This window comes from Nanorana parkeri, unplaced genomic scaffold (genome assembly GCF_000935625.1).
Source record: "Nanorana parkeri isolate BGI_ZX_2015 unplaced genomic scaffold, ASM93562v1 scaffold2, whole genome shotgun sequence".
Classification (NCBI taxonomy): domain Eukaryota; kingdom Metazoa; phylum Chordata; class Amphibia; order Anura; family Dicroglossidae; genus Nanorana; species Nanorana parkeri.
The window spans coordinates 540,326-567,676 of NW_017306270.1; the positions used below are offsets into that span (position 1 = coordinate 540,326).

The 27,351-nt window shown below is 42.7% G+C and overlaps 1 protein-coding gene and 1 long non-coding RNA gene across 2 annotated transcripts in view; one reads left to right on the forward strand and one right to left on the reverse strand.

Annotated features, from left to right (window-relative positions):
* The window catches only part of ZMAT4 (zinc finger matrin-type 4), a 327,812-nt gene that overhangs the window by 157,280 nt on the left and 143,181 nt on the right, over window positions 1-27,351 (forward strand). The window contains exon 5 of the mRNA XM_018559909.1: window positions 11,400-11,636. Coding sequence (XP_018415411.1) covers window positions 11,400-11,636 — 237 coding nt within the window. The remainder of the gene's footprint in view (window positions 1-11,399; window positions 11,637-27,351) is intronic.
* LOC108789862 overlaps window positions 13,428-27,351 on the reverse strand; it is a 14,978-nt gene continuing 1,054 nt past the window's right edge. Inside the window, exons 2-3 of the long non-coding RNA XR_001941421.1 lie at window positions 26,358-26,360; window positions 13,428-13,439 (exon numbers count right to left, since the gene is read on the reverse strand). This is a non-coding gene — a long non-coding RNA (uncharacterized LOC108789862). The remainder of the gene's footprint in view (window positions 13,440-26,357; window positions 26,361-27,351) is intronic.

A 27,351-nucleotide genomic window follows, 5' to 3' on the forward strand; every position in this document is an offset into this window, starting at 1 on the left:
AGCTGTGGTGAAACTACAAATCCCATGATGCATCTCTCTCCGGGAGTCATGTCTGTGGCTGTGAGAATCTTGCAATGCCTCATGGGATTTGTAGTTCCACCACAGCTGGAGGGCCGGAGTTTGGCTACCCCTGCTTTAAAGAGACATTGTCACCCTACCCATGCTCTCCCATGGGTGGCTAGTTTTGTTCCTCTTGCCAGCTTTCTACTCTATGTGATCAATTCTCATGGCTGTGCTCTTGTTTATGTGCCCATTTATTTTCTGCCTAGAAAATTGGGTCAGTACCTTGGTGACGCAATACTATATTTGTGCATTGGTGGGGCCATTCTAAATGAAAAACATCACAATGTACAAGGTTATGTGTGTTAAAGCACATGGTGCAACCATGCTTAACTGCAAAGCCTACTGTAGGTCTGAATGGGGCCTTGGCATTTCTGCAAGTAGTATTTACCTGCAGCAATTGATATTTTTTAGATCTACTTGGTGTTTGGCTTTAACAATAGAGGCCAGAAGCTACAAGGCCCCACTGAATTGTTAGGCTAATGCACACTTTTGATCTTGTGAGAATTCAACAGCAACAGGATTATAGAAAAATACTGGGAGAATGCTTCCCTATTTTCTATGTGTTGCTTCCTCTCCAGATTCAACAGTGAGGCGTCGCTTCCTCACTGCCGAAAATGTTCTAATTGCAAGTCGCCGGCAGGAGGGTGACACATGCAAGCAGGTGAGTAGCTCACTGCCTGTATGTGTCCTTTAGAATGATCCTGCTACTTGTGAGTGCCCACCAGTGACAGTATTGCTAATCTTCAGCAGGTCCAATAGATATCCCACTGCCCTCCTTGCCAGTATACACCTTGAGGATGAGTGCTGGAGTGACTGCGGATGGTGCCACCCAAATCCAAGAAAAAACAGGACGTCACCAGCACACCAGGATCAGGTGTCCAAATTGTTCTTTATTGATGGATGTACAGCTTGTCACAAAGAAAGCAACATTTCGGGGCCACTTTGTGTCCCTTCATCAGGCACAATAAGGCTCATACTGTGCCTGATGAAGGACCCCAAAGTGGCCCTGAAACATTGCTTCGTGACAAGATGTACATGTGTCAAAAAAAGATGATTTTGGACACTTGATCCTGGTGTGTTGGTGACATACTGTATTTTCTTAGCATTGCTCATCTGTCTGAGGCTAGGTTCACACCTGGGCGACTCCTGACCGCGCAGCAATCATGCACAAAACCTGCAAGGATTGCCGCGCGGTCACAGAGTCACCCACCGCAGCCGATTGCGCTGTGTGTGCCATTATTTTCTAAAAAAGCTGCGCTTCGTGTGTCGCAAAAAAAGGTACTTGTACCTTTTTTTTAACGATTGCCGTGCGGATGTCACCCCATTGAAATCAATGGGGCCACGCGGCCCTGGGACGCTCATCCTGTGTTTTTACTGAGGTGCGAACCTAGCCTGAAGTGTGACATTAGCCTTGCACAACGAAGTCAAACTGAAAAAGAAAAATCATCATCGAATATTTTATTTTCCAAACTTCTCAGCGTTACTTTATTCATGTCATCTCCTATAAACAAAAATAACAGTAAACATTTAATTAACTATCCACCCCCATCCCTATTCATATGTACAGGTTATTCTTACAGCTATAAATGTATTGTAGGAAATTGTGGGGTCACTTCTACTAGAAATAGATTATGTTAATTTTTTTTTTTCGTCATGCAAAGTGTGTGCCATCTGTTTTCTTAAATGTCTGCATCGCTTTCTAATTTACTGCAGATTGTTACAGCTATTAACATCTGCATATTCATATTATTTTTGCTTCCTGTTCACACTTTGTCCCATATACCTTGTAGATGAAATTCATTTTATTTTATAGTAAGGTCAGTTTCATTTGTGTATTTCTGAATGGTGATAATTTAGTAGCTTTTGAAAATAAGTGCTTGTTATGTTGTAAAGATTGCATAGACTCTGTCCCAGTTGTAAATATAAAGGATTTCACTGCTTTTAATGGTTTTTAATGCCCAGTGTTAAAGCTGAACTCCGGACATATTTAGAAGATACAATTAATACAGCTCTGTAGTCATGAAAAAGTAATTTAATTTATTTTTAATGCAATATCAACTTCTTGCAGTCCGCAGTACTGCAGAGCTTAGGCTGGGAGAGTGGAAGCCACACAAGGAGGCAATTAGTTTTCTACAGTGGGTACCAGGAACATGTGGATAGATAGGTGCGCTCATGCGTTGCTAAGTGTTACTTAGCAGCAGCACATTAGATCTCCTGCCCTGGCAGATAAGACTGCACTGTGTAGCAGAGCTGTATACATGTCTGAAGTACAATTCTTTGGCGGGTAAAACCATTCTTTTTTTTTTGTATTTATCTCTGTATTTTGATGTTTGACTACAGCTTATCTTTAAACGAAAACTATGTGGTAACCTTTTTATCCCATAGTTTTCTTTAGGGTCACGGGACGACATATACTATGTCCTCCCATGACCCAAAGCTCATAATATAGCGGGCTATTGCCCGCTATATACTGAGAGCGCCGGTGCCGGGACGGATCCCCGCAATAATGTCGAGATCCACCCAGCTGGCTGATTGACAGCGGGCTCTGCCAAGCTGAAGGCAGAGCCAACTATGCCTGTCCGTTCCTCCATGGAGCGCTGGAGGATCGGATAGGGGAGGGGGGAATCCCAGCAGGGAGCGGTGACTGACAGTCATCGATCTCTGCAGGGAGATGATCGGGAAGTGAACAAGCGACGGTATGTGTTTGCTTACTCCCCGATCTATAGAGTCGATGTGTGACAGTTTCAATGTCACACGTCGACTCCAACCATGGGGATGAGTGTAAATCACTCATCTCATAGTTCTCCTTTTAAGTCTCATCCTCATGCATCCTGCATGACCAATATTTTACCATTCAAGTCAACTGAATGTGGTTCTTCAAAGATGCAGCCCAACATTTTTAAAATTGAATGTCAATGCACATTAATACTACACATGCATTCTGGTGCTGTTGCATTTCATTCAGTGAGTCCTGTGGACAGATCTTGCTTCTTTTTTTATAACTATAAAACGAGTGATTTGCTATATGCAGCCATCCAAAAGATGCTCATACACAAGCAGATTGGATCCTGACACTACTCCATTGCCATTGTGTGAACGGTTTTCACTGAGAAGAGAAGCCAGGTGTGGTACAAAAGCAGTACTGACTGGTAGACTGTCTTGTCCATAGCAAACTTTTTTTGTAGACTTTTGTTTAAAGTGTATTTTTTTGGTGTATTTTTTTGGTGTGTTTTTTGTTTATTTATACGTTGATAGAGCTTTTTACATTTATGGTACTCAATGCAGAACATTCACTTGTCACGGACCATCTGTTCTTGCAGATGCCTTTGGTTCCCAGCATACTGCTGCAAAGTTTGAAAGAAGAAAAACTTTGTGCAAGAACAGTGAGCACCTAATCCACCTCAAATTATATAACTCACATCCACCACACCCCTCTATTCTCCTAGCTAAAATAAAAGTTAGGCATACAGTAGTTAGGCCTACTATCCCCAATTGAAACTGTCCTGCTGCTGGCCACTTCTGCAATACTGTTTTATCTGTGGGGGTCTTAATTCATGTAGTAAAACATTTTCATGTACTCTCAGGTTGGTTTACTAAATATGTTGTTCACTTGGTGATGGCACTCCAAACGCGGATGGGAAAATGCGTGTTATTTTTTTAAACATGAATGTATGTCAAACTTGCACAAATGGGAAAAAAAGCGGTGCGTTTGCAGCTGAAAATTCTGCATGAGCTACTGAATGGGCTCATGCAGCAAAAATACCATAAACATGCATTCGTGCTATGGAACGTGTGAATGGGGCCTCGGAAGGGCTGTTTTAATACAGCGGTTAGATCTGGAGTCAAATTAGACCCTTACAAGATTTTTTTAGTGTTAAAATAGTGACTTTGCTGTATGGACGCCACCATCTCAATAATTGTACTTAGAAATAGAAGATTAAAACTGGTAACTACTGTGTTTCTTGTGTAGAGGCTTAACAATAGCAGTAATAAAGCTATGTGAGAACGTTTCCTGAAAAGATTAGAAATATTCAACCTATCAACCTGCAATGTAATGCCTCAAAGACGACTTGAAGCTTCTAGAAGTAACCTCACATTAGTAAGTACACCGGGTTCACTAGCTGAAACAAGCAGACATTTGACTTTTTACAGTGCAGTGAGAAAAAGGAGTAATCAGTCAATGAGAAAAAAAATAATCACTATATTGTCTCTTACGGCAATAAACTTCCCAGTGAAGAATAGTGTGATCTGCAAAAAACAGTGAGATCTTATGCAAATGATTAATCATTCTTTTGTAAGTAAAAAATAAGTTTCTATTGTCTTTATTAGTCTGTAACAAACTTGAGAAATAAGAAGTTCACCATCAGAGTATTTATTTTAAAATAAAGGCAAAGTGCTGATGTGCAATAGCTACCTGCCCACCCTCATGCAATAGCTACCTGCCCACCCTCATGCAATAGCTACATGCCCACCATAGTGGAAAAGCTACCTGCCCACCATCGTGCAATAGCTACCTGCCCACCATTGTGCAATAGCTACCTGCCCACCATTATTCAATAGCTACCTGCCCACCCGCAAGCAATAGCTACCTGCCCACCCTCAAGCAATAGCTACCTGCCCACCATCGTGCAATAGCTACCTGCCCACCATTGTGCAATAGCTACCTGCCCACCATCGTACAATAGCTACCTGCCCACCATCATGCAATAGCTACCTGCCCACCATCATGCAATAGCTACCTGCCCACCATCATGCAATAGCTACCTGCCCACCATCATGCAATACTTACCTGCTCACCATTATTCAGTAGGAATAGTAAACACTAGAGCACCCGTGATCTGTAGTGATGATGTTACATCATAAGCTTTACTGTGCAAAACAGGCAAACTTCTTTAAATGAACAAGTGGTTCAAAGAGGGAAATTGGGAAAGCACCAAAGAGAGCTATAGCACAAACACATTGGAACATCATCTTACTTGAAAGAATCTCTTTTATGTAGTGAGTGCTGCCTTCCCTCTGCCCATCACTTTTATCAACTTCCTGGATTCCCAGTGTGCTTTTCGTCTCTTTTCCTGCTGCTTGATGGGATGCAGTCTTGATTTCTCAAGACGACATCATGCATTGCTTCCAGCAAGAAATTATGATGTCTGTTTGTTTAGCTCGGGAGTTGGCAACTCTGGCCCTCCAGCTGTGCTTTAACTACAAATCCCAATATGCCTCTGGGAGTCATGCCTGCAAAGGTGCCCATACACCTTACAACCATCGCAATACTTTTGTCTTTTGAAACCATCATGCAATAGCTACCTGCCCACCAGCATGCAATAGCTACCTGCCCACCATCATGCAATAGCTACCTGCCCACCATCATGCAATAGCTACCTGCCCACCATCATGGTATGATGGTGGGCAAGTAGCTATTGCATGATGATCATGCAATACTTACCTGCTCACCATTATTCAGTAGGAATAGTAAACACTAGAGCACCCGTGATCTGTAGTGATGATGTTACATCATAAGCTTTACTGTGCAAAACAGGCAAACTTCTTTAAATGAACAAGTGGTTCAAAGAGGGAAATTGGGAAAGCACCAAAGAGAGCTATAGCACAAACACATTGGAACATCATCTTACTTGAAAGAATCTCTTTTATGTAGTGAGTGCTGCCTTCCCTCTGCCCATCACTTTTATCAACTTCCTGGATTCCCAGTGTGCTTTTCGTCTCTTTTCCTGCTGCTTGATGGGATGCAGTCTTGATTTCTCAAGACGACATCATGCATTGCTTCCAGCAAGAAATTATGATGTCTGTTTGTTTAGCTCGGGAGTTGGCAACTCTGGCCCTCCAGCTGTGCTTTAACTACAAATCCCAATATGCCTCTGGGAGTCATGCCTGCAAAGGTGCCCATACACCTTACAACCATCGCAATACTTTTGTCTTTTGATGGTGGTAAGCTAATTAAAAGCTCGTACGATCTGCCCATCTTGGACAGGCAGATCGTACTTGCGATCATTGAAAGGCCGCCCCGCTGATGGACGGGCTTCCGATGACCGCAATGCTGAACGGGCAGTGTGCGTGTGCGCACACCAGCCCGTTCCGCAGTTGTCGAACGAGCAGGCTAGAAACCCGCCGAGAATCATACGATTCTCGGTGGGTTTTCAAGCATGCTGGTTCGACAAGACGTTCGACAAAAGACACGCCTTCCAAACACCTTGCGATTATCGTACGATCGTGGGATTTCCCGCGATTATCGTACGATATTCGCAAGGTGAATGGGCACCTTAACTGTCAGTCTTGCAATGCCTGGAGGGCCAGAGTTGCCCTCTCCTGGTTTAGATGTTGAGTTTTAGTTCAGATGGCAGGCTTTGTAAAGGTGGTGACACCAGGAAGTGCATATTTTCAGGGCTGAGGGAAATTGTATAAGCGTATTGAGAAAGTACATCCTATGGACATCTTCAATAAGTAAGTTTACAAACTTCTAGATGGATCTTGTTATTAGGAGTGGGATAGAACTTATGAAATCCAATATAGAAAGATATATTTATTTTTAGTTTTTGGCCATAGGTACCCTTTAAGGCCTCCTTTACACTTATGCATAGTAGGTGCAGTGAAAGGCGGTTTCCCGCACATTAACACAGTACAGGCTAGTGAATGGCACTGCATGCAGTTCGTTGCCTATACTGCAGTAAATCACAATGCACATACCAAGCATCAGGTTGCACTACATCTAAAAAAAAAGATGCAGTCTAGTTTGTGTTCCATTGTTATGCATTGGGCAGCCCATTCTAAAGAATTGGGCTGTATAAACACAGTTCATGTTAATATGCAAATTGCGGTACTTGTGGTAATACAATGGGCAGTTATGATTGGAGTGTTAATGGCAAGAGTGTGAGACATAGCGCTGCACCATCCAGCTTTGTGCTTCGTCCTCTGTTTGTGTTCAGTTGTACTTTATCTACATCTTGTTGCCATAAATGTTTTTTTTTTTCTTCCTTGAAATACGAGCAAAGCTTTGCTTTAATAGTGTAAGCGGCACATCCAGAAATAAGATCTTGCATATTTAAAGACATGAAGGTATTTGCGGTATTGGGGGAATTCTTTTCTGTAGAAAAAAAAACCCTGCACTTTATCCGCAGTCAGTCTCTCTGCGTCCTGGAGGGACACTTGTGCCTATAGTACTCTGCATTTTTACATTCTAGTTTGGTGACTAGGCATCAAATCATAAATAATCGAGGCTATCCTCCGAGAGTGAGAAGAAAGAGATTTACTTAATGGAAATCTCTGAACTGGAGATGAGAGGTTTTCTAAGATTTCTAGACCCGAGTGCATTAATAACACATTTATCTAGGAATCTTTCCGAAGGGGCGGTCTTTAGTTTCTCAGAAAGATAAATGGCGGCGCGTCCAACATTCATTTATCGGGGAAACTTTCTGTACTGCTACCAAGTGGCCTGTTTTAGTTCAGAGTCCTAGGATTTAGTAGTGATAGGGTTTCATCTGCAGCCTATCTCTTACTCTCCTGGTACTGTGTACAGCATTGATGAGTGTCAGGGGGCAAGCGTAGAACTTTGTTGGTAAGAATTCCAATTTTATCTTGTATAGGTAGGGCCGTATTAAACCATAGGCTTTTTGTGAACTGGTCCCAGAGGCAGCAAGTAGGGTTGCCACTTGTCCGGGATTTGATCCCTGTATATGCTGTGTCTGGGTTTCAGGCAAGATGAAACCCATACAGAAGATGTCAGGTGGACAGGGGCAAGCATGAATTCCTGGTGTGCCAACTTGAGTGCATGGAGTAGGCACCGGGCATGGAGGGACACTGGAACTTGGGGAGCAAGGAGGTGTCTGAAACACAGAAAGCAGATAAGTCTTGAAGGGCACGGGACATGGAGGCATGCTGACTCCCCACTCTCTCTCCTGGCTATCTCTCCTGACTGTCTCTCCTCTCTCTCCTGACTGTCTCTCATCTCTCCTGACTGTCTCTCCTCTCTTTCCTGACTGTCTCTCCTCTCTCTCTCTCCTGACTGTCTCGCCTCTCTCTCCTGACTGTCTCGCCTCTCTCTCCTGACTGTCTCGCCTCTCTCTCCTGACTGTCTCGCCTCTCTCTCCTGACTGTCTCGCCTCTCTCTCCTGACTGTCTCGCCTCTCTCTCCTGACTGTCTCGCCTCTCTCTCCTGACTGTCTCGCCTCTCTCTCCTGACTGTCTCGCCTCTCTCTCCTGACTGTCTCGCCTCTCTCTCCTGACTGTCTCGCCTCTCTCTCCTGACTGTCTCGCCTCTCTCTCCTGACTGTCTCGCCTCTCTCTCCTGACTGTCTCGCCTCTCTCTCCTGACTGTCTCGCCTCTCTCTCCTGACTGTCTCGCCTCTCTCTCCTGACTGTCTCGCCTCTCTCTCCTGACTGTCTCGCCTCTCTCTCCTGACTGTCTCGCCTCTCTCTCCTGACTGTCTCTCCTCTCTTTCCTGACTGTCTATCCTCACTCTCTCCTGGCCATCTCTCTTTGCTCTCTCTCCTGGATGTCTCTCCTCTCTCCCTCCGGGATGTCTCTCCTCACTCTCTCCCCTGGCCATTTCTCCTCTCTCTCCCCTGGCTGTCTTTCCTCGCTCTCTCTCCTCGCTCTCTCCTCGCTCTCACTTCTGACTGCTTCTCCTGGCGGTCTCGCCTCACCTCGCTCTCCCTCCTGACTGTCTCTTCTGGTTGCCTCTCCTCACTCTCTCCTGTATATCCTCCCTAAAAAAATGCTGCACAGCGCTAGAGTGTTCAGGTTTCGCTTGAAGAAAAGGTGTCAACCCGAGCAGCAAGATAAGAGGAAATTGCACCAAAATACAAACTGTATGCTTTTTTTTAATCTTCTCCTCTCTCTCTCCTGACTGTCTTCTCCTCTCTCTTCTGACTGTCTGTCCTCTCTCTCTCTCTCTTGGCTGTCTCTTCTTTCTCTCTCCTAGCTGTCTCTCCTGACTGTCTTCTCCTCTCTCTCTCCTGACTGTCTGTCCTCTCTCTCTGTCTCCAGGCTGTCTCTACTCTCTCCCCTGACTGTCCTCTCTCTCTTGGCTGTCTCTTCTTTCGCTCTCCTAGCTGTCTCTCCTGACTGTCTATCCTCACTCTCTCCTGGCCATCTCTCTTTGCTCTCTCTCCTGGATGTCTCTCCTCTCTCCCTCCGGGATGTCTCTCCTCACTCTCTCCCCTGGCCATTTCTCCTCTCTCTCCCCTGGCTGTCTTTCCTCGCTCTCTCTCCTCGCTCTCTCCTCGCTCTCACTTCTGACTGCTTCTCCTGGCGGTCTCTCCTCACCTCGCTCTCCCTCCTGACTGTCTCTTCTGGTTGCCTCTCCTCACTCTCTCCTGTATATCCTCCCTAAAAAAATGCTGCACAGCGCTAGAGTGTTCAGGTTTCGCTTGAAGAAAAGGTGTCAACCCGAGCAGCAAGATAAGAGGAAATTGCACCAAAATACAAACTGTATGCTTTTTTTTAAGTTGCCCTCATCCTTTGGCTATCTCTGTCCAAATCCAGCAGGACAGGAGGGGTATAAGGCCTTGTTTTAGTAACATCTAGTCAGTAGGATCCTCCTTTATTTTTCCTCTCTCTCTTTTTGAAATGTATTATTATTACTTCTTATGAAAGACACTTATCTTGTGCTTTCACACTCATGCACAGCGGTTTCTGCATAAGTAGGCACATGAAACGGAGAGATGCATCCATCTAGACATTCCTTGCAGGCGATAGGATTGTGTACTCTAGAAGATCTGTATAATAAACCTTTCTGCTCCAATTCCGGTTTTACATTTTCACAGTTACAGTCATGTAACACGGTGCTAAAAAGAGGTGCAACCTGTATGAAAGGTTACATTTTCTTATGTAAGCCAAGGGCGTCATGAATGCCAAATGCAGCCTGATTTCAGAGGATTGTTTTATATCCTGTATATACATATCTTAATGGGGACTGTTTTTTATGTGTCCAAGTTGTGCTGTAGTAATAAAGGATTTGTATTGGTGCTTTAACCAACGTAGTAACATTTCGAGGCCTGACATCAGTTGACTTTGCTGATTTGTTAATGCAGGTTTGTGTAGCTGGTTTGGAGGAGTTCATGTAACGCACCAATACAATACTTCTAGAAAATGCCAGAATTACCAGGTTACAGGTCTAGGCCAATATTTATAATTCTACTCTAGAGGGCTGTGCTTTTTATTGTGGTATGTTGGCATTTAAAGCTGCACTCTGGAGAAATTTCAATGTTACCCTTGCAGTGGGGCTGCCTCCACCATTCAAGGGTTAAATGCTCGTTTTTGTCTAAGGTACCATTAAAAAGCTGTTTTAACAGATTTATCCCTCACTCCTCTGGCAGCTGGTGCTCTCCTCTTCCTTCTGACACTCTGGATTGTGAATGGTTTCTTGGTGTCCTCACGTACAACCCAGAACTGCTGATTTTGCATCGTACATGATGCTGTCACAGTGCCTGTGGCTGATGTAGCATAGAAGAGAAGTGGCCCTCTGCAGGAGTGAGGGATAAGTTAAGTAAAACTACTTTTTAATGATATTCTAGACAAAAATGAGCATTGTTCTGAGTGTTCTGTGTCATTATCCAGATATGATTGGTCAAATAATGTGAACAGTGTTAGGGCCTTTTTTTGAAGCTTTAAGAGTCACTTGAGTCTGCATGTGCCTAAAGCTGCTGGTGCATGGTGAATGTTCACTTGTCAGACAGGTAGGTCTTTCTAGGAAAGTGTCAACACTGTCTTATATTAAGTGGTCAATATTGTGGACACCTGACCATCACACATATATGAGCTTGTTGGATGAGAAGACCTGCAATGCAACTGGTGTTTCAATTCATCCAAAAGGTCTTCAGTAGGGTTGGGTTCAGGGCTCCGTGCAAGTTCCTCCACACCAACACTCAACACACAGACTTGATAGCAGGTATTGCTCTACATGCCCTGGTGAGAAAAGAGAAACATCCTTTAGCAGCTGCAGAGATTTTTCAATGTGTAGAGACTCAGCAGTGTTACTCTGGTGTTTGTTACTCTGAGCTGGATGTGTATAGCCAACCTGCGATTGCTGAACTCATCTGAGGGTGCATCAGAAAAGCATTTAGAGGTGAAATAGAGTTACGCCATTACTAACATCATGATCTATGATTTAACAACACATGGGTGAAGGGCATTTTTCTGCTTACCAGCTCACAGATGTGCAGGCAAAATGTAAACCCTGGCAGCAGGCTGGTATACTGAGTGATAACATAGGAAAGTTTGCCTTTTCAGTTTGTTATCTGCCAAATATTATTTTTTAACAATAAATTAAGATGTACTGTAATATCATACTATACCCTAAGTCATTTTGTGTTGATTCCTTCAGAACCTGTGCAGGAGAACCCTGACCAAGCAGAAATCGCTCTCGAAGAAGAAGAAGACACTTTGTGGAACTTCAATATTGGAAGTGAATCACGGAAATTCTGTGACCTCTGCAGAGCTTGGTTTAACAACCCGATGATGGCCCAGCAACACTATGAAGGCAAGAAGCACAAGAAGAACGCAGCACGGGCTAGGCTGCTACAACGGCTTGGAGAGACTTTGGACTCAGAGGCGCTGGAAGGTCAGTCTTGATCTAAATCCTTTTCTTTTTTTTCCTTTCCACTAGTCTGTTTAAGGTCAATAGCAATGTTCAAAGCTCCCAAAGATGCTGTTAAGTCATTGCTTTGTGCTATTTAAGCAGCATGCTTCTCCCATGGTTATGTGTATATATCCCAGAATGCCCATGGATGGAGTGTGGCAGCTTCTGAATTACAGCTTAAAAGCCAGTTTCCTTATATGGAAGGGGGCTGGTCTGCATATATGGAAGCGGGCTGGTTTGCATATATGGAAGCGGGCTGGTTTCCCTATATGGAAGAGGGCTGGTTTCCCTATATGAAAGCAGACTGGCTCTCCTTGGTCATGGATAATGTATATATGCTAAAACGGGAGAATGCGGTAAAAAATGGTAGGTTTTTGTTTTTTGCAAACAGTAATAAAGAAGATCACAGATACAGGTAAGTTTTGAATTGCACTGCACTACATAATTCTTTTTGTTGCGTGATGATTTTGCACTTGTGGGATTTTGATGAAGCCTGTAAAGCTTTCCAGCTCTAGCTTTGCCAGGCATTTTTTATTATTAATATGGATTTACTGCTGCTTCCACTTTATACCTAATTCTGTGTATTTGTTTATGTCATAAAGTTGCAGTTGGTGACTGAATATAAAAGTGGCTGCTTGTGGATAAAACATTTATTTGTAATACATGTAAACACTGTCATCAATTTATATGATGTGTAGCCAGTATTATAAAAGTAGTGCAAATATCAGAGTGTTTAAAAATTTAGAGCAGCATGGAGTGCCGGGGATCCCTTGACATATTGGCAGCAAAGAAGCCATACTCCAGAGTGCCAGTTTGTTAAAATGTTAAGGACGCCAAGTCACTACTTGTTCATCAGCACACACATTCCTCTTGTTTTATACTAGTTATTTAATAAGGACAAAGTGCTCTTTTTTGGGCAGAAGTAATACTTTATAAACAGCATTAATGTATACAATGTGTACTATGTGTACTACTCATTATGAAAAGGTAACAATTGCAGTGCTTAATACATCAACATATATTTGATATAGTGTATCTGTGTGTTTTCAGCCTCCATACTGGATGAGCTGGTAGTATAAGAATTGGAGAAGATCATTTTTCTTATTGGTGGGTAAATGGAACTTGAGAGAGATGTTTCCTTTTCGTGCCTTGCGTAGGAAATGTACAGCAACTTTACAAGGAAGGGTCCTTGGAGCTTAAAGAAGAACTCCCGGGAAATAAAAACTATTAAAAGAGAACAATGGCCGAATGTTTTTTTGCCATAGCTCTCTTAATGATCACAGGAGGACGTATGCTATGTCCTCCTGTGACCCAAAACTGAGCATATAGCAAGCTATCGTCCGCTATATGCTGACAGCGCAGAGTTGCACTGCAGCCGGGACGGATTCAGACGGATCCCGACATTATTGTCGGGATTCACCCCATTGGATAATTGACAGCTGCCTCTGCCTATCTAGAGCCAGATAGCCAGATTCACCTGTCTGTTCCTCTGGGGGGAAATCCTAGAGGAGAGCAGTGACTGACAGTCACCGCTCTCTGCAGGGAGAGGATCGGAAAATGAGCAATCAGTGGTATGTGACCGCTCATTTCCAGATCTATAGAGCCGACGTGACAGCTGCCGTGTCAAACATCAGCTCTTATTATAGGGAAGAGTGTATTTCATTCTCCCCATAATTCTCCTTTAACCCCTGCAGTGGGGTTACCCGCACACTGCATGGGTTACCTGCTTGTTTTTGTATAGGGGTAGCCTCACTGCAAGGGTTCTGTCAGACAGAAATATGGCAGCTGGCATTGATGACTTTTTAAAAGTAAAGGTATTTTATAAAGTGCTGGTTTTGGGGATATCATCACTCTCTATTGCTTCAATGACCTGGAACAAGCACACAGCAAATAAAGTCTGATATCTTGTCTTACATGCTTGTTCCAGGACAGTGACTACAGTCCATGAAGCCAGGACCAGGCTGACTGCCCTGGTGCCTTCACCCTAAAAAACAACTTGGTGTATTTCTTCCCTGACAGGTTACCTTTCATGTAGTTTACACACAAGTAGCTTTTACAATTTTGGTATAGAAGCAAAGATTGTCCTCTTAGTTATTTTTTGTCACGGAAGAGAAGCAAACTGAGCAGAAATGACCACTACTTGAGGTCATACCCAAGCTGCTAAGTACAGTCCTGAAGAAATTCAGACAAAGTCCATTCAAAGTCTGTGCGAGCAGTTTCACTGTTGAACTGGCCTATTTAATGGGGTCGCCTGCCCCTGTAGTCTGATCACTTGGTGTCAGACATCTTTAGAAGCTTGCCCTGGCAATACAATTCTAGCTTTTCCACAAGTGTCAGCATTTCTCTTGCTGAGTACCCTACAATCACACTGAACCTGAATATTATGCTTGCTGTTATTTGCATGTTCACTTCAGTACACAATAATAGTTTCAACAGGCAACTGATAGGTCACCACTCCCAGTGTTCCTTTATTCCATTTTATTTTAAATTAGGTCTTTAGTGGCTTCATTTAGCAACAGAGGGCAAATGAACAGAACATTATAATCAAAATTACAAATTAAATATTGAGACACATGGCACCATAGCCTAACTGCGAAGTACTTTGGTTTTCTATCCAGGTATTGTATGACACCAGGCCACCTTGGTTTTATTGTGATCTGAGAACTCCTGCTTGAGATTCAAGAGAGTTAAATGAGAATTATGGGGAGAGTGAAATACACTCTTCCCCATAGTTAGAGCAGGCGTGTGACACTAAAGATGTTACATGTCGGCTCTATAAATTGAGAACTGAACGATCACATATTGCTCATCGCTCAGTTTCCAATCTTCAGTCACCGCTCCCTGCAGGGATTGCCTCCTCCTGTGTCCATTCCTCCAGTGCCGACTGAAAGGATGGACAGGGGAGAGGCGGGCACAGCTGGCTCTACCTCTAGAGAGCTGACAATCAGGTGCTGGGGTGGATCCCAACAATATATTTGGGATTCGCCCAGGCTGCAGCGTGCTTCTGCGCTGTCCGCATATAGTGGGCAATAGCCCCCGCTATGTGCTGAGTTTTGGATCACAGGAGGACATAATAAGTGTCCTCCTGTGACCTTAAAGACAACTATGGCCAAAAAAGGTTGGGCCATAGATATCTTTTTAGGTTGGCCATAGATTTCTTATCCATGTAAAACAGTGTGGATAGGGAAATCATTTCTGCTGGGCTGGGCCGTCTCCTTCAGCTAAAGTCGGTTGAACAAAATCATCTTTTGTCAAATGGCGTAGTGCTGGCAAGGCTACCCACAGCTCAAAACCCGAGCAGTGTATGACCAGCTTTATTCATAAACAGACCAAGTACAGAACCCTTGCTGTTTGCCACACACAGACCTCCTGATATAAAAAACGATAATAATCTTAACCACCAATCAAATTTAGACCAGTCTTGAAAGCTTTAATCTGACTGCTGATACGGAAAGCAGAAAAAAGAGAATGCTACACAGGTTTCTGGTAACACATTCCCAGGGACCATGGATCTCTATGGATTTCAGCTGCAGTCACTTACAGAGTAGCTAAGGGCTCTAGCATCCAAATTTCATTTTCCCTATCCCTAACTTCCCTATCCTTTAGCTATCTTGCATTACAAGTTTTGGCAGATCACCAGATTATAGACTTAGTAAAAAAAAAAAAAAAAGCAAGATTTTTTTTTTTAGGGATTTTTTTATATTAATATTTCATAAAATTTCCTTTCTAACGGGGAAGCCGTTTTGACATGTTGTTGCTTATTGTCGATTGTACATTTATTTCCAGCTAATAAAATGTGGTACGACTACGAGGATTTGATATTTGATGCAGCTTGCTGTCATGGTTGATATCCATAATCCTTAACAGTAAGAAAAAGAGGGTATTAGTCATCCAAAATAAATATATGAAATTTGAAATGGCAGCATCATTTTACTGTATCCGAGAATTACAACTCAGCTACACGGTGACAAATGACAGCATGTAAATTCTTCCATTAGTCAGCTCCACTGCTTTTCCAATGTCCCATATTTTCTAATGGACTTTTTTGCTGTGATTTTATGCCCAGCCGCTGTGACATGACAATAATTGTATATGGCAACAAGAAACCATACATGAATAACAGACTCCATCCGGCTAGGGCATATACCCTGTGAATAAGTTACCCAGATTTACCAACATGCAGCTTTTAAATGTTCTACTAATATTTCAAGAGATGTGGATTTTACTGACACATCTTTGATCTGCTAATATTTGTCTAGTCCAGCTATGAGCCGATCTAATAAAGCATCACTGAATTTGTGAAGGACATTTGAGGATAGGTACATGCATTAATCTTCATGCATCTAGGTTTGGAAAGGTTTAATATTTGCCCTCTATCAAATCAAGAACAGAAATAACAGTTCCCAGGTAAACAGTGCACGGAATTCTGGGTCTTATTTTGAAAGGTGGAAGAAGAGTAAGTCTGGGCAGCATGCTGATGCTACAGTATGTGCTGACCACTGCACGGTTTATTTGAAAGGCCGCCAAATGTCCAAAATTTACATCATCCTACCAGGTGCTCTGCCTTAAGGTGCCTTTTCTCTATCTTAAAATTAAAAAAGATCAGGGGTCTGATTAGGCTCATGATATTTTACCAGAACCCCCCTAACAGTACGGTGGAAAATATTACAAATACTTAATTAAATAATTTTTTTTATAAAAGAACATCTCCCCCATCCCGCACACATACAAATAAGCCCCATGTGTGCTGTGGGAACACGTGCAAAATTGTGCATGTCCCTGCAGTGCACGAAAATGTGTGTCCTTCTTGGAGGCGCATCGCGGGGTCATTCCTTCCAAATAGTACAACAAGGCACCTTACTCTTTCAAAACACATGATAACAAAGTCCCATGCATTTTGGTGCTGCATGCTTTGAAAAAGTGGACGCACTTCTTTGGTGTGATTGTTGTGTGTTTGGGCAGCTTATTAAAATGAATGGGCTGCCTAACAGGCTTAAAACATGCAGACATGGGTGCCGTCGCACACGCACAGGTGTGAACCCAGGCCAACCCAAACACGTAACATACACATGGGCAGTACACACATTGGGGTAATGCATGTTATGTGTGTTGACCAACACACTAAGGCCGGTTCACACCACCTGGCACACATTATGGTGCACATAAAGCACACAATGGTGTGTTTTGCATATGCACTGCAGTGTGTTGTTCCAGCTCATCACTGCTTGATGTTGTTTTTTTTTTTACAAAGCTTTTTAAATAAAAAAAAATAATAATAAAATTCCGTCATTGCCACATGTTATAACAAGCTGTGTTGCGATAAAATGTTTGTCTGTATCATTTTATTGCAGGCACACATGGCACTGCTGAGTGGGTGTTATTACCATAATGTGAACTCCAGATTTTTTGCATCAGTTGCTTATTTCCAGTTTTGCGCTCATTTGATTTTGACTATTTCATAAAAAGGCAAAATTTAAAAATGTACAAATATTTGTTATTAACTCAATGTACTTTTATCTTTTGGATTTAGTGGGGTTTAGGAAAGTGATGTTGTATTTGTGTGCGCTAGCAAACATTTATCTGTATTTTTAATGAAAATTTTGCTTTGCTGAACATTTGCACAACTATCATGGGACCTACAAAATCAGCGGCACCATCTTTTTATTCTATGGGTCCCGTGCTTTCAGGGCTTGTTCACACCAATTGTAGTGCGTTCCAGCACTACTGCTCAGCAATCGCTCACTAAACTTCCCCCTTCATTATGGGGCAGGAGTGGGGGTGCATTGCAGTCAATGGTACCGCAGCCAAGCCCCCCACGTGCCTGCGTTCCGGTCCACCCCAAACACAAAAAATGCTGCATGCTCTATTTTTTGCGTTCACAGTGGACCGGAACCAGGCAATGCTGTGCCCACTTTAACACATTGGGAACAGAAGAGGCAACAATATTGCCTTCAATTAGTTCAGTATAAAGAAATTCACCCATGATATGAATTATTGAAATAGCTTCAATGGAAAGCATGCTTTGCATAAAATATATTATGCCTAGCCTAAAGTGGGGATGTTCTCATTTTCTTGGACCGCGTGTTCTCCAGATCAGCACTTCTACTCTTGCAAAGAAATATTCATCCGTGATATGAATTATTGAACTAGCTTCATATGACAAGTATACTTTGCATATAATATATTATGTTCTCCAGTGGCACCATTCTAATTTTCTTGGTGGCCCCTGTGTGCACCAGATCAGCACTTCTACATTGTATAGAAAAACAGGAATGTTTTGAATCAGACAATGAAAATACGAAACCTTTCCCGGGCTGCATCTTTTCTTTGAAAGGGTTAAGTAATCCCAGCGTAGCATGAGTGAAAAATAAATTAATTGCATGTGAATTCATCGTGATATTTCCACATAATGTGCTAAATCACCTCAGCGTAGCTTAAGCCTCTCAAGGTTCTCCAGAATAATTCCTGCTGACAGGAGTGTTCTCTTTGCCCACTAACTGTTTATAAAAAAAAAAATAATAATAGTGATAGTTTGGATGCAAATGAAATCCCTTAAATAAAGATTACAAATCGGTTAGCGCAGAGGCCCGAACTTTGTAACGCTGATTGATAGCCCTTGTTTGTTTCACAATCATTCCGTTCCTTGTTTGTACTTTCCCAATGTCAGAAGAAGACATACAGTGCAGGCAGTGATGCCTGAGCTGCATTAGCAAGCAAGAGGAGGTCAGAGACCAGGGTTCTATAAACTAGGTCGTGATGTTCGGTCTCTCTCTGTTGTCAAAATAACGTGCTGCATTTAATGAGAAAGTGACCTTGAAATGTCTCCTTTGCTGTTTTCAGTGGCTAAAGTATCGTCTCACACTGTGGTTTCCAAACCATTACCAGCACCGGCGTTGTTTTTAGACGCACGCAAACGTCTTAACGATTTATTCCAAAATCAGGAGTTCTACGAAGTAAACAGAAGAGCGTTGGCCAGAATTTGTAGTGGATACTTCTTTGGTATTCTGTTTGTGCCTCACTCTCAGACTACAAAACCTACGTCCTCCTCTCTCTGGTGTCTTTGATGTTTGGAGGCAGAACAGAGAACTAATTGAGTTTGTAAATATTATTTATTACCTCTCCAGCAGCCGGATGTTTTTGCAGGCTGTTAAAGTAGAGAATCTTTTGTGCCAATAAGAAAAGTATTCAAGTGTCGCTTGTATTGTGCTAGAGAAGAAGCGTCGGCACTTAAAATATGTCCGCATGATTCTCCACATTGCTTTTTAAAATGTTTTTATTTTGCTTTAATATTTGATGACGGCTGGGATTGAATATAGACTTTTATACACGTTTTCTTGAAGTGTTCGTGTTGGCATACTGTGACAATATTTATAGTCGCCGTCAAAACAGTAAAACATCCGTCCGCACTCCATATGTCTCTGGAAACCTATTTTATTAAGGATCACACAGCTACACAAAGTCCAGCCGCATTTCACCCAATCCTGGGCCTAACCGTAGAATTAAAGAAGAACTATGAGGTGAGTGATTTCCACTCATCTTCATAGTTAGAGCCAACCTGTGACAAAGAAGCTGTCAAGGGTTGGCTCTATCGATCGGGAAGTAAGCAGAAACATGCACCGATCATGTACCGCTCACTTCCCGATCGTCTCCCTGCAGAGAGAGGTGACTGTAAGTCACCACTCCCCACAGGGATTCCCCCCTCCTCACCTCCAATGCTGTCTGGAGGAACGGATGGGGTTGGGGGCGGGCACAGCTGGCTCTGCCTCTAGATAGGCAGAGCCAGCTGTCACTCACGCAGCTGGGTGGATCTCGACAGTATTGTTGGAATACGTCCCGGCTGCGGCGCTCTCAGTATTGCTAGCGATAGTCTGAGCTTTGGGTCACTGGAGGAGGTTAGTATATGTCCTCCTGTGACCCTAAAGAGAACTATAACGAAAAACACTTACCCCCATAGTTCTCATTTAAGCCCCAGATGTTTTATTGTTGGACGAGCTCCAGCCAGTGAGCACCTGGATTTCCCCTGCTTGTGTGCAGTGGAGCAGCGGTGCAATCTTTTGAGTGCTTTCAATATCCATAGTAGTAGGCTTGCTTCAGGTTAAACTGGAACATCAGCCAAAATGTTTCTTTCTGTTCTTGGTAAAATAGAGAGCGGTTTATTGATGTCTGTAATCATTTTTTTGAGGGTTCTACTTTCTTCTTTTGGTCAGCTAAGCAGAAGAGGAATGGAGGGGACATATTGGAAGTAGACAGAGACTGCAATACAACACCTTTTTAGTAGGTTTTAACTACAGTGCATTTTATACCGGTGTGAAGTCTACTTCCTCTATGAACCTCTTATCCGTACACTTAATATTAGGGATGCACCGGTAGCGTTTTTTCATTATCGAGTACGAGGTTTTTTTTTGGTACTCGCCGAATACCTATACTGTAAGTCCTATTAAGGAAGCCGGGCGGCTTGTAATGACTCGCCGCCTGGCTTCCTGATTAGACGGGGAGCTGTCTTCATGCACCCTCATCACCAGGTGACCAGGAAGCATGGAACCAGCTTTCTGGCAATCAGGAAGCCGGGGGGAGGGAAATGACTCGCCGCCCGGCTTCCTGACTGACCAGCTTCCTCTACCCTATTTTACATATGTCATCTGAGCAGAAAGTGTCAGTAACAAAGTATAATAATATTAACTAGCGATGCACCAATCCGGTATTGGTGCTGATACTGGGCATTTTCACAAGCACTCTTACTCGTTAAAATGCCCGATACCAAACGCCAATACTGGTGCTTGAAATTTTTTTAACTGAGGTCCCGCGCTTGCTGGGACCTCGCCAGACTTCCTGTGAATCATGGCGCCTGTTTACTGTGACAGCCACATATTTCGCCCTCCTTATTGGGGAGCTCTGCCGCACCCACTCGTGAGACCCTCCGGACACCTCCTGAGACCCCACACAGCTCACCTGAGACTCTGAAGAGATCAGGCCGCCACCCCGAAGCAACACAGAGTATGTAGCATCATATTATTCTGCATTGCTGTATAACGTGTTGCTGGGATTTGTAGTCCTCTATAGTTGGTGGTATTCTGCATTGCTGTATAATGTGTTGCTGGGATTTGTAGTCACTTTACAGCTTTGAGTCAGTGGCAGAACTACCAGGGTTGCAGCTGCGACTGGGACCTGGCACTCAACCACTGTCCTAAAATCATTAGCCTGTATTGTTTTAGAATAATTGTCACATGACACTAAAAAAAAAAGTTATCGGTAATTGGTAATATTAACTGCATGCAAAGAAACGTGCACATGCATATATGCTTTTGCTTATGCCATTATTTTTACGAGGGAAGCATACATTCTGTCAGCACCGGTCTTAAGAGATTTAAAGTCCAATTTCTTTGAAGGATTTCTATAGAGATAAATATTTCATTCCTAATACATGTCACTCCTGAAGGAGGCTTCCTAGCTACCTACCTCACCCCCGAATGATCTCGGTCATTTATTTGGCCTGTAGTATTCAGTGCTCTGCTTGGCAGCTGCTGCCGATGCATTACATTACATGCCCCCTAGTTCCTGGCAATATTTTACAGTAACACCTAAAACAGATGAACAATTCAGTTAATCACCACCGTGGATGGGCACCTGGCTAATGATTCACCCAGAAATACATAATGTCAGCTAAAAACTTTTCAAACTGTTCTCTGTACAAGTGCACAAACCTTGGATGTGGAATGGAACTGGCATATTACTGCAATAGATCAAAACAGTAAAAAAAATGACATAGCATAAAACAGGTAAAGCAAAAAAGGATGCCCCCCTCCCTCCTAATCAAGAACTGAAAGAAAAGAAGAACATCAATAGGAAATTCCATCTTGGTTCACGAAGCTCCGCATGGCCTTTAACGTTTTGTCCAGGTGCTTTTACTTTGTATCAATTTTATTCTCTTTGATCTGTCAGATACTCTTTAGATTTCCATTCCCTTGCTGTGCAGACATCGACAAAGAAGTGCTGAACTGGCTTAGAGGTGAATTTGTCTCTCGGATGTGCCGTACAGCAGTATTTTATAACATGCTATCTTATGTAACTCTTACATCTTTAGACTTTAGCAAGTACCCTCTCAGGCATGTCAATGTATAGCAAGTAGCCCAAGAACTTGTTCATTTGTTTCCCATACCTAAGAACTTGTTCATTTGACATGCCAGCAAAAAGGAAAGCTATGCTCAACTTGACTATCCAAGCAATAAACTCAGAGGGATTTGTAAACAAAGTGACCTCATTGATGAAATTTTACCAGTTGGTACAGGTGATGAGTGAAAGCATTTTTCTATTTAATTTGCAAACAGTAAGGGTTACTTGAAAGAAGTCTTTTATTGACCTTTAACCCAGTTCATTTCACCAGACCTATGATTCTCTTGCCCTAACGTCTTCATTTCTGCAGGGTCTAGAATTAACATTATTGTGCACAAAGAAATGTGCACACAAAACCTATGTCAGAAGAACTGGGTCTAAAATCTTGGCCTGTAGGTAGGTGTCCTTAGAGTGCTTGCAGGATAGTGGCTTGAATCCTACCAGTCAACTAGCACTGTACATAATAATCATTGAGTTCGGTGCCATTGGCAATTTTAAAAAGTCCAAACGTCAATTAATACTGTATGTTCTCTTTATAAAGCTGGGATGGACAGCAAGAAGAAGTCTCCCCTTGTATTATTTATCACAGCTCTGTCATCTTACTTCCACAGTGTATGCTGCTTTTTATCCCATGTTTCTGTTTGCAGTACAGAACTTTGACAGCTTACTCGTCTTCGTTACTGACCACGATCTGCAAAGGAGATGGACTCTTAATTGAGAGCTCTTACCTCACTGTCCCTGCACATTCCCAACACTAAGCAAGGCTCCCCTTCCAGTTCTAGTGCCTGTGCTGATTCCTGGGAAAGCATGCCCCCCTCCATTTGCATTCCTGTGACCTTGCTTGTGTCTGGAAGGTGGGGGACATTGAGATAAAAGCTGTCAATCAAGAGGCCGTCTATAATACAAAACAATACTTCTTTAAGCCTATTGAGGTCATTTGTGCATCTGCCTGCTTCCAAGGCAGAGCTAGATGGGATAATTATTATTCTGATACAGTAGAAATTATGCTGGAGATGGAAACTGATATGAATTATTTCACTTTAGGTTCACAGGGGTTACTGGCCTTTCATTTTCTTTCTGAATTGTTTTCTTTAGACCCTCAGAACATCACTTTAGACATTCTTCTACATTACCTCCTAGAATTACCTCGGTCACTAAACATAGTCAAAGTAGAGGAGATCTAATGATAGGTGTGTGTATGTGTGTAAGGCTGGGTCCTGGAAGGCAGGTATAGCTCACTGCTGTTTGGGTTGTGGTCCCTTTAGGGGCCACCAGAGGGTTATTCTTCCTACCACAGGAAGTGGTTTAAAAAGTCTGCAACTTCAAAGAGGAGAATGGGAGTAGTAAGGAGAAAATGTGTCGGCTGTGACTAGTGCAAGAGAGACCTGCTGTGTTGCTGTGATTCAAGACTTATATTCCTGGGAAGGGATTTCACCAAGCTTTTTTTTTTTTTTTCTGCATTGTATTGTGAAGTGATTTCAAAACTGAGGTTATGAGAACATACTTAGGCGTTCCACTACTGCTCGAAGAAAACTACTGGACAAGCTGCCTCTTTCTTTTTATATGGCCATTAAACTCTAATACCATCTACCATCCTTATATTTCACAGCAAGAGGGGCATTATCCCATATATCTTGTTGAATAGTTAAAGGCAAACACCATACCAGTCTTTATTGCAGACTTTTGTTTTTACCGTGAACAGCATCCTTGAACATAATTTATCTCTATCTTGTTTTGCACTGACTCGAAAGCAGGCTTGTCCCTGAAATAACCTCTTCTGTATTACAGGTATAAATGTTCTTGAATACTGGGATATGTTGTGTTTGGGAGACAGCAAAATATTGATATCTAAGGCCTTAAAGTGACATTAAAGTCAAATGTCCTTCCCCTCCCCCCATGTTAATGTTAGCACTTACCCTAAATGATGTCTCTTATTCCGATCTTCTTCTTTCCTGATGTTTTCATCTGTCCCTCCAGCGGTGCGGCGGTTCTCTGATCCAGCGCTGACTGCTCTGTCCCTCCGATCCAGCGGTGTGAGCATGCGGGTGCACGCGTCCAAACACTTACCTTGCGTCTCTGCTAGTCTCCCGGCCGAGAATCCGAACTGCGCATGCGTCCGCCCCAAGATGCTTTGCGGCCGCCCGTACAGTTTTGTTTTCTCGGGAGGGAGCGCGCAAAGAAAAAAAGGTAAGTTTAAACCGCTGTTTTAGCGTTTTTGTTTTTTTTAAAAACTGTTTGCCTATATCTACTGCTTGATAGCAGTAGATATAGGCAAAAAAAACAGAGGGTTTAGAACCCCTTTAAAGCTTATCCAAGGAAGTAAAGCTAAGAAACAATGGGCCCCCAGAAGCTATTAGCCATTAATTGCTAGTATGCACAGCATATAAGCACATTATGGCAGACTTATTTCAAGTCATTGGCCGCTTGATTGGCCTGGCCCTGATGATCTAACTCCCGCTAATGCGCATGGGAGTTACTTCATCTCAGCATGCTGGGTCTGTGCGCTGAGCTGTGCATGTGTGGTTCAATGTACCAAAAAAATATATTGCCAGATGCTAAAAAGAAGCTTTTAAGAGACTTGCACAGTCTAAAGTTCTTTTTACTTACATTTTAACTAGAACCAAGCAAATCATGTGACTGCTGTGGACCTCAGTAAAACATTGTCAATGTACAACATCATGTATGTTACTATAATAGGAGTGACCGAGATCTCAGTAAGTGGATTGCCTTTAGAAATTCAATCTGTGTGAAAGCAATTTGAAAGTCAATCTGGTGGGTTGAATTACACATTGTTTGCTTATGTCTTATCTCTATGTCTTTTGGCCATTTTAACAGTAAGGCCTCCCTGACATATTTCTTAGCTTGCTCCATGTAGAATCTAGCACATTATGAGTCCAGCTGGGATGGGCAGGGACCCTCGATCAATTGACATTGCGAGCATGCAGACCTGGAGAAGAACTTGGGTGCAGGGACCTCACCTTCATCATGAGGTTGTGCAACCAAAAACTGAGATATCAGGTTTTGAGTGGAATGATCTGTTAGGAAAGAAGTTAGGGGAGACCTTAGAAGTTCTACAGCGAACTAGGTATTAGGGTGGGAAGGATGGGGGTAGGCGATGGTGGTAATCACTGCTTATATTCCTGAACCTGTTTAGATGTAAAGTGTCTACAGTTAGTAGAATGTAGCTGGAAAGGATGAATATAAGCATTACAGGCTGCCTGGATTTATTCAGCTTGTGAATGTGATTGCAAAGAGAGAAATATATCAAGTATTACCCTGAAGTAGAGTGGGTGAGTGGAGTTAATAGACTTTCATCAGTGATAATTGAGAAAGCGCAGACTATTTCTAGATGAGATAGGAATATAACAAGCTTGGTTTTGTTGGGTTGATTTTAAAATGTCTGTAGGTCATCCAGGAAGAAATATAGTAGCCAGGAGACAGTAATAAATTTCAGATGCAGTCACCGGACAATTTATTGTTCAGTTCATAAGCTGAAAATAGGTAACATGATTTCCAACATGTAGAATTGCAGTACACATTGGGGGTGTTGATAGAAAACTTTCCTTAGCCCCCTCCTCATCTCAATGCGGACTGGATTTACCAGACCAGACCACCTTCTTTTATTGCTCCATGGTCAAGTTCTGATGCTCATGTGCTCATTGTAGGTGCTTTTGGTGGTGGACAGGGTTCAGCATGGCTACCTTGACCATTCTGCCGCTATGCAGCCCCAGATTCAACAAACTGCAATGCTCTGTGTGTTCCGACACCTTTGTATCATAACTAGCATTAACTTTTTCAGCAATTATAACTACAGTAGCTCTTCTTCTATTGGATCAAACTGCACAGGCCAGCTTTCACTCCTCACATACATCAGTGAGCCTTTGACCACCCATGACCCTGTTGCTGCTTCACTGGTTCTCCTTCCTTGGACCACTTTTGGTGGGTCCTAACCACTGCAGACTGGAAACATCCCACAAGAGCTCTAGTTTTGGAGTTGCTTTGACCCAGTCGTCTAGCCATCACAATCTGGCCCTTTTCAAAGTCACCCAAATCCTTACACTTGTCCATTTTTTCTGCTTCCAACACATCAACTTCAGGGACAAAATGTTCACTTGCTGCCTAATATATCCCCCCCACTTCCAGGTGCCATTGTAAAGAAATAATCAATGTTATTGTCTATAATACAAAGGGATTTACAAACTAAACGCCATTCAGTTGCATTTTATACTTCAAGGTGCCTACAGAAGTAAGAGATTGCTCGGGTGAACATTTTGCAGTTAGATGGGGAACAATCCTATGTCTGTAAGCCATCAACACTGGCAGACCTACCTGAGCCTTATCAGGATAGGAGGGGGGTAGGTTATTCACTGGGGCAGATCTTCCCACACGATTGCTTTTTCCCCCCCACATTGATCGTTCAGCAGCTGTATCTGTCATGCACAGCAGACCGCTGTCTGTAAGCGGCTTATAAGTCAGAGACGGAGCACAAACAGGCTTATTCAGTAAGGCAATACAGAAAGCAAAGAAGATGTGCCAAGTGCAGTAAACCCACATCAAACAATCAGAAATAAACTTTTGCTGATCTAACTATACTTACTATACAAATATTTGCAGAGCTAAATGCTGATCGCAGGTTTTTTTTTGTGGTAATTTTGCATTGTGTCTTCCTTACCGGAGTTCTGCAGTACTGAACACTCCTGTGGACCGAAGTTTAGACATGGGAAATACGTTATGAAAAATGTCCTTATGTATTGTATCAATATGTCATTAAACTGAAGAGTCAAAATCTGTAGCAAAGACAGTACAGATTATGTAAAACAGAATAGTTTTATCACACCCTATGAGGTATATATCACATTAATAAGAACTGAGCTTGGTTATGTTACCCTGTTCTGTGTAAGGCATATTAAACATTAATAGCAGACTCTATTATGCTACATAATTTTATCTCTGAGTGTGCAAAAATTCTCCATAGATACGTGATTTCAGTTAATTAAATATCAGAAATGTGAGAAAGTAAGATTATTTTGCACTTTATATACCAGGCTTTCTTGCTTCTTTTGTCAAATCTGCTTTTCAAAAGGGAAACGCTGGCCAAATGGTTCCATTCACAGCTGGGACATTTATTCGATTTACTTGCCAAAAGATTTAACAGTATAGTAGTACTATAGTAATGTTAAAGCTGAACTCCAGAGAGATATAAAAGAAACAAAATAATGCTGCTCTGTGTTCAAAAATACATCAGTAAAATAGTTTTTCCTAAATGCAAGCAATGTAAGTAGCTAATAGGGTAGCCGCCTATTGCAGTACCCTGTACAGCAGTAGAACTCAGACTGAGAAGGAGAGAGGCGGGACTGGGAGCAAGTGTACTACATGCAAGTGAGTTAACAAGGTACATGCTGATAGCAGCAGAGTGACAGAGAGATGGTCTCATCAGTCTGCTGCTTCTTCTTTCACTGTCCAGTCGCAGGCTGAAAAAGAGACCGGACCTGTTACTGAAACATCAGGTCCCCTGCCCTGCCAGACAACGATGTGCCGTGTGCCATGAGTTGTTTAAGTCTCAGGCCCAGAATTACAAATCCCCCCC